This window comes from Saimiri boliviensis, chromosome X (genome assembly GCF_048565385.1).
Source record: "Saimiri boliviensis isolate mSaiBol1 chromosome X, mSaiBol1.pri, whole genome shotgun sequence".
Taxonomy (NCBI): domain Eukaryota; kingdom Metazoa; phylum Chordata; class Mammalia; order Primates; family Cebidae; genus Saimiri; species Saimiri boliviensis.
In genome coordinates this window covers 79,007,776-79,015,305 of record NC_133470.1, presented here as the reverse complement: position 1 = coordinate 79,015,305, position 7,530 = coordinate 79,007,776, and the positions used below count along the sequence as shown (strand labels likewise).

Here is a 7,530-nt window from a genome sequence, read left to right as displayed (position 1 = left end):
GTAGTAAGAAGATTATAAACAGATATAGGGAGTTTGTGGTACACTAATTTTGGCTTTTAACAATGAGTTAATCTTATTGATATAAAAATACATGCAGAATTTTGAAAATATAGTTCCTCAAAATAAGCTTAAATTCTCAATTCATTAAAACTGTTATTTTGAAAAATCAAAATCTATAACTATTTGCATCATTCTGGAAACCAGACTACCACATCATTACAAGAAGAACACATAATATAAATAAAACACTATAAAATTTCAATTATAATTTGAGCAAATTTGTAACAATAGCTGAAAAGATGAGTAAAAAATGTCAATAATCTAGTTATTACTACCTGCTTCAGTTATTAAAACTGATACAGGATCTGTCACATCTTACATGCTCATTTAGGATTAAAGTGCTATCTTCACAAGAGTAACACACACATTGAGAAAAAATTAACGAGTATATACAGTTGCATGCATTCATGTTTTAACATGGAGTTTTCTTTAGTTGAAAAGAATATCTCATCAAAAGTTTACATTTTCCATATTGACACAGTGCGTGTGTTCTTAGTTCTAGTTGGCAGACATTGTCTCACCAAGTTCAGATTGATCTTTGGTCTTCTTGGCCTCTTCATGGCTCAAGTGTATATATGTTATCTAATAAAAGATACAGTTTAATACTGAATATTCAGGAGCTCTGTCAATGACCAGGCTCTGGGGCTCAGTCTGCAACAAAGTTTATGACAGAGTTTTCCTCTAGGGGCCGGAAACTCAGACTTCTGCTGGGAGTACAATGAAGCTAACTAGCCCTCCTGGGGAATGAATCCTCCACTTGTATTTCATTAAAACAAAACTCAAGCCAAGTGAAATAACTAAGCCCTGTAAAACGTTCAGTCTCAATGAGCAAATTCATTTTAAATTCAGAAAGTGCCAGCAGTCCACATATGAAATCCACAGATGAGCTTAAATCAAAGCTGTTCTGAATCAGCCGAGAGAGAATCTCACTGGAGTCTAAGAGGTAAGAAATCTGGTCAGAAAATGACTAAACTACATCCTGAAGCAAAGCCAGTTAACCGCATGTATCTACAGCCAAATACTCCCAAACACAGGCAATTGAGAAATGGAAGGCTTTGAGGAAACAGCAAAATCCAGGGAGACAAAGAATAAGATGTTTTATTTATTTATTTATATTTTATTGTGCTTTAGGTTCTGGGGTACAGTGCAGAACATGCAGGATTGTTGCATAGGGACTTACATGGCAATGTGGTTTGCTGCCTCCAACCCCCCATTACCTATATCTGACTTTTCTCCCCATGTTATCCCTCCCCAACCTTCCTATCCCCTGCTGTCCCTCCCTTATTCCCTGCCAGTAGATCCCAATGTGTGATGTTCCCCTCCCTGTGTCTGTGTGTTCTCATTGTTCATTACCCACCTATGAGTGAGAACACTCAGTGTTTGATTTTCTGTTCTTGTGTCGGTTTGCTGAGAATAATGGTTTCCAGCTTCATCCATGTCCCTACAAAGGACACAAACTCATCCTTTTTCTGGCTGCATAGTATTCCGTGGTGTATATGTGTCACAATTTTATTGTCCAGTCTAACTTCGATGAGCATTTGGGTTGTTTCCAGGTCTTTGTTATTGTAAACAATGCCACAGTGAACATATGTATGCATGTGTCTTTATAATAGAACAATTTATAACCCTTTGGATATATTCCTAGTAATGAGATTGCTGGGTCAAATGGAATTTCTATTTCTAGGTCCTTGAGGAATCACCACACTGTCTTCCACAATGTTTACACTAATTTACACTCCCACCAACAGTGTAAAAGTGTTTTTATTTCTCCACATCCTCTCCAGCATCTGTTTTCTCCAGATTTTTTAATGATCACCATTCTAACTGGCATGAGATGGTATCTCAATGTGGTTTTGATTTGCATTTCTCTAATGGCCAGTAATGATGAGCATTTTTTCATACGTTTGTTGGCATCATATATGTCTTCTTTTGAAAAGTGTCTGTTTATATCCTTTGCCCCCTTTTCAATGGGTTTGTTTTTTTCTTGTAAATCTGTTTTAGTTCTTTGTAGACTCTGGAAGAATAAGAAGTTTTAAGCTGATATCATAGGATATGTATGAACTTAGAGTGCGCTCCGTCATTTGGAGATGAATGTAGAAGAGCAGTACATTGGTCTGAGGGACTGCAGGATTTGAGTAAAAACAAAGTTAATGTTAAAAAGAAAAGAAGTAAATAATATTGCATTGTCAAAGAGGCACCAAGTAAACTATCCACCCAAATTATTAGTGTCATAAAAGGCACAATAATGAGGACTTGCTGTGTGCCAGGCACTTCAATAAAATTTCCCGAATCAGTCCTTGAAACAATCCTGTGAGGTGGGTACTCAAAGGACTGAGTAATCCCATTTTACTGATGAAACTTATGCACAGCAGGATTAAACGGAGAAAATGGAAATAATTATTTGTTTTTAGTATAAAAAGAAATTTACCCTCAGTGAAGCATTTAAGTCAATTGATTCACTTACCATAAGAAATGTCTTTCTTAAATGTTTGTGTGCTATGAGGGCACAGAGAATATCTGTGAATCCAGACTTCTCTTTCCACTGCTCAATAATTGATTTGAAAGCGTCAGAGCCTGTAAAACAACTGAAAATGTCAAAGTGATCTTAAAAGCAGAGAGGAAGAAGAGTCAAATACAAACTCAGACGACAGATTAGGTTGGCGTCATTTATGTGCATGGAATTTCCCTTATCGACAGTGAATACTTGAAACTTTTAAAAGTTTCTTCAAAGTACGTCTACTCCTGATCACCTCCAACACACTGGACCTCCTATTATACCTCTGGAAGCATCTGTCCTCCCATTTGTAAAATGTGGCTTTCAGAAGTAACACTAACTTCTGGAAAATAATATATGAATTCTAAAGAATACTAATAAACTATCCCATTTTATTTAGCTATAAATTTACCTGCAATTTTTTCATTAGGGTGATGAAATTACTAAGGATGATGCTTTTTCATTGAAGAATATTCAACACTGATAATATACATTTTGTACTTACTTTCATAATTTTATTTGAATGCCATTGATTTAGTATCCTGAGTGTTTGAAAAAATAAAGACAGGTGGGAAGGAGGCGGCAGCGTCTCGGGCTGGCGGGAGGTGCACCAGCGGCGGCGGCGGCGGTAAATCCTCCCGGCCGCTCACAGTACTGTGGAGCCGCGTCCCCAGCCCGGCCTCGGACCGCGGCACCCATCTTGGCCCTCGCGGCTTTCCGCCCGCCAGCCCCTCCCCCACGCGCCGGCCCTACGGAGCCGGCCGGCCGGCCTGGCTCCCCTCCCCGGCCCCGACGGGCGGGCGGACCGCCCTGAGGAGGCCGGGAGGGGAGGGTTGGGCCGGCCGGCAGGCAGGCGACGATGCCGAACTTCTGCGCTGCCCCCAACTGCACGCGGAAGAGCACGCAGTCCGACCTGGCCTTCTTCAGGTTCCCGCGGGACCCGGCTAGATGCCAGAAGTGGGTGGAGAATTGCAGGAGAGCAGACTTAGAAGATAAAACACCTGATCAGCTAAATAAACATTATCGATTATGTGCCAAACATTTTGAGACTTCTATGATCTGTAGAACTATACATTTTGCAGAGGCATCAGAAAACTAAAGAATGATTGGGTTATTTTATTTCTCAAAATTAATTGAAGCAGATAATTGTGAAGTCATTGGGAGAGTCCTTATAGGACAGTTCTTCGAGATAATGCAATACCAACAATATTTGATCTTACCAGTCATTTGAACAACCCACATAGTAGACACAGAAAACGAATAAAAGAACTGAGTGAAGACGAAATCAGGACACTGAAACAGAAAAAAATTGATGAAATTTCTGAACAGGAACAAAAACATAAAGAAACCAACAATAGCAGTGCTCAGAATCCCAGTGAAGAAGGGGGTGAAGGGCAAGATGAGGACATTTTACCTCTAACCTTTGAAGAGAAGGAAAACAAAGAATACCTAAAATCTCTATTTGAAATCTTGATTCTTATGGGAAAGCAAAATATACCTCTGGATGGACATGAAGCTGATGAAATCCCAGAAGGTCTCTTTACTCCAGATAACTTTCAAGCACTGCTGGAGTGCCGGATAAATTCTGGTGAAGAGGTCCTGAGAAAACGCTTTGAAACAACAGCAGTTAACACATTGTTTTGTTCAAAAACACAGCAGAGGCAGATGCTAGAGATCTGTGAGAGCTGTATTCGAGAAGAAACTCTCAGGGAAGTGAGAGACTCACACTTCTTTTCCATTATCACTGATGATGTAGTGGACATAGCAGGGGAAGAGCACCTACCTGTGTTGGTGAGGTTTGTTGATGAATCTCATAACCTAAGAGAGGAATTTGTAGGCTTCCTGCCTTACCAAGCTGATGCAGAAATTTTGGCTGTGAAATTTCACACTATGATAACTGAGAAATGGGGATTAAATATGGAGTATTGTCGTGGCCAGGCTTACATTGTGTCTAGTGGATTTTCTTCCAAAATGAAAGTTGTTGCTTCTAGACTTTTAGAAAAATATCCCCAGGCTATCTACACACTTTGCTCTTCCTGTGCCTTAAATATGTGGTTGGCAAAATCAGTACCTGTTATGGGAGTATCTGTTGCATTAGGAACAATTGAGGAAGTTTGTTCTTTTTTCCATCAACCACCACAACTGCTTTTAGAACTTGACAATGTAATTTCTGTTCTTTTTCAGAACAGTAAAGAAAGGGGTAAAGAACTGAAGGAAATCTGCCATTCTCAGTGGACAGGCAGGCATGATGCTTTTGAAATTTTGGTAGAACTCCTGCAAGCACTTGTTTTATGTTTAGATGGTATAAATAGTGACACAAATATTAGATGGAATAACTGTATAGCTGGCCGAGCATTTGTACTCTGCAGTGCAGTAACAGATTTTGATTTCATTGTTACTATTGTTGTTCTTAAAAATGTGCTATCTTTTACAAGAGCCTTTGGGAAAAATCTCCAGGGGCAAACCTCAGATGACTTCTTTGCAACCGGTAGCTTGACTGCAGTACTGCATTCACTTAATGAAGTGATGGAAAATATTGAAGTTTATCATGAATTTTGGTTTGAGAAAGCCACAAATTTGGCAACCAAGCTTGATATTCAAATGAAACTCCCTGGGAAATTCCTCAGAGCTCACCAGGGTAACTTGGAATCTCAGCTAACTTCTGAGAGTTACTATAAGGAAACCCTAAGTGTCCCAACAGTGGAGCACATTATTCAGGAACTTAAAGATATATTCTCAGAACAGCACCTGAAAGCTCTTAAATGCTTATCTCTGGTACCCTCAGTCATGGGACAACTCAAATTCAATACATCAGAGGAACACCATGCTGATATGTATAGAAGTGACTTACCCAATCCTGACACGCTCTCAGCCGAGCTTCACTGTTGGAGAATCAAATGGAAACACAGGGGGAAAGATATAGAGCTTCCATCCACTATCTATGAAGCCCTCCACCTGCCTGACATCAAGTTTTTTCCTAATGTGTATGCATTGCTAAAGGTCCTGTGTATTCTTCCTGTGATGAAGGTAGAAAATGAGCAGTATGAAAATGGACAAAAACGTCTTAAAGCATATTTGAGGAACACTTTGACAGACCAAAGGTCGAGTAACTTGGCTTTGCTTAATATAAATTTTGATATAAAACACGACCTGGATTTAATGGTGGACACATATATTAAACTTTATACAAATAAGTCAGAGCTTCCCACAGAGAATTCAGAAACCATGGAAAATACCTAAGAGACTTTTAAAAATAGATTTTCTTATATTTTATATTTGGAAGAAAAGTTGTAAGGTGTATGTAGGCCACTTAATCACTAAATATCTTTGCCTATAGGACTTCATTGAATACATTAGCCATTGATAATCTACCTGTTTAAATGGCCCCTATTTGAACTCTCCTGCTTTGAAGGCCTATCTGTTCTTCCAGAAGAGAACACTGAAAGTGCTATGTTTCCTTCTGTGTGATCTCTGCTGGTGGCACTCTGGAATTCTTTTAGTTAAGTCATTTTTGACATAGCATTTATTATCACTGTGGATCTCTACTTGTTGGGTGTTATGAATTCTTTGAAGAAATATATTTTGAAGAGGTGTGGGAGGAAGAAATACATTTTATAAAATGTTATAGTGAAGCCCACAGTTGACCTTTGACTAATAGGAGTTTTAAGTATGTTAAAAATCTGTACTGGACAGTTATAAGAAATTACCCGAGAAAAGCTTGTGAGCTCGCCAAAAAAGGATTTCAGTGCAGATTCTGTCTTTCTGAAGTGAACTTAAGGAACAAATGACAGTAAAAGTTTGAATGGAGGAGGCTGCCATTGTTCCACATCTCATTGTTGGCTGTTTACATTCCTTTGTGGAGCCTACATCTTCCTACGCTTTTTAGCAGGTATATGTTGAACACTTCTGTTTCATGGTTAAAAAAGAATCAAAGGCCATGATTTGTCTGTTTTTTTTTTTTTTCTGTCTTTTTCCATGACTTATCTACTGCCTCATCTTGATTTATAAGCAAAACCTGGAATCCTACAAAAATGAGTGTTGTGGTTTATCTAGAAAAATATGGAAAATATTGCTGTTATTTTTGGTGAAGAAAATCAATTTTGTATAGTTTATTTCAATCTAAATAAAATGTGAATTTTGTAAAAAAAAAAAAGACAAAAGACATACTCATAAAAGAATTAGTTATTTCTGTCACTACCTAAGGTCAAGTATCCTACTTAATCAGGCCTTACCCAGACTGCAATGCCTTGAAATGTATTTTGTACTACATAGTGTCAATTAAATAATCTATGGAGAAATCATCAAATTTCAGAATACATCTCTATTAAAAAGAATGTTCACTTATAAATAACAGAGGTAGTTTGCTTTATCAATTAGCAAGAATTATCTAAAGGCAAAATTTAAAAGAAATATTAAAAATAAAATGCAAAGTATATGCTGAAGAAACTTTCATTCAGAGGTATGTGGCTCCTATTCACTTGAATGGATTATACATGAGTATATATGAAAGAATACATCTTTTCAATGTAATCACATTTCTAGAAGAAATGAGTCAAATATGCAATGCTCATCTAGAGGAACACAATCAGTCTCACCAGGATCTAATTTACAATTTTACTTCTTGATATTTCATCATTTTAAAGTGGTGACAATAATAGGGTCTATATAACAGAAATTTGCTAAGAATAAGTAAAATAAGCCGTGTAAAGTTCTCAATCCACTGCTTGGCACACACTAATTGCTCAATAAATGTTACCTATTATTGTTGTTATACTATGTAGTGAAGTAATGCAAATACATTACAAGGTAAAATATGATAAGTGCTGTTAAAATATACAAGGTCTAGGAGATTTGAGGAAAAATAGTTGTGCTTATTTCTAAGATTTGAGAAAAATACCTTGTATATTTCATACATAAAATTTATGGTTCAATTTTATATAAGCCTTTCGGAATGTAGAGAAGTCTGACAGGTGGCA

The 7,530-nt window shown here is 37.6% G+C and overlaps 1 protein-coding gene across 1 annotated transcript; it reads left to right on the top strand.

Annotated features, from left to right (window-relative positions):
* The first annotated feature begins 3,267 nt into the window (after positions 1-3,267).
* LOC120366575 (52 kDa repressor of the inhibitor of the protein kinase-like) lies at positions 3,268-6,294 on the top strand. The gene is made up of 2 exons (XM_074391676.1): positions 3,268-3,632; positions 3,719-6,294. Exons 1-2 carry the CDS (start codon positions 3,414-3,416, stop codon positions 5,792-5,794), a joined length of 2,295 nt encoding a protein of 764 aa, XP_074247777.1. The 5' UTR covers positions 3,268-3,413; the 3' UTR covers positions 5,795-6,294.
* The last annotated feature ends 1,236 nt before the right edge of the window (positions 6,295-7,530 follow it).

Bases quoted from the DNA above. Each gene is read 5' to 3' on its own strand.
- LOC120366575 (XM_074391676.1), top strand. From the start codon at position 3,414: ATGCCGAACTTCTGCGCTGCCCCCAACTGCACGCGGAAGAGCACGCAG. The intron at 3,633-3,718 runs GCAGAGGCATCA...AGTCATTGGGAG, and splicing joins TCTGTAGAACTATACATTTT to AGTCCTTATAGGACAGTTCT.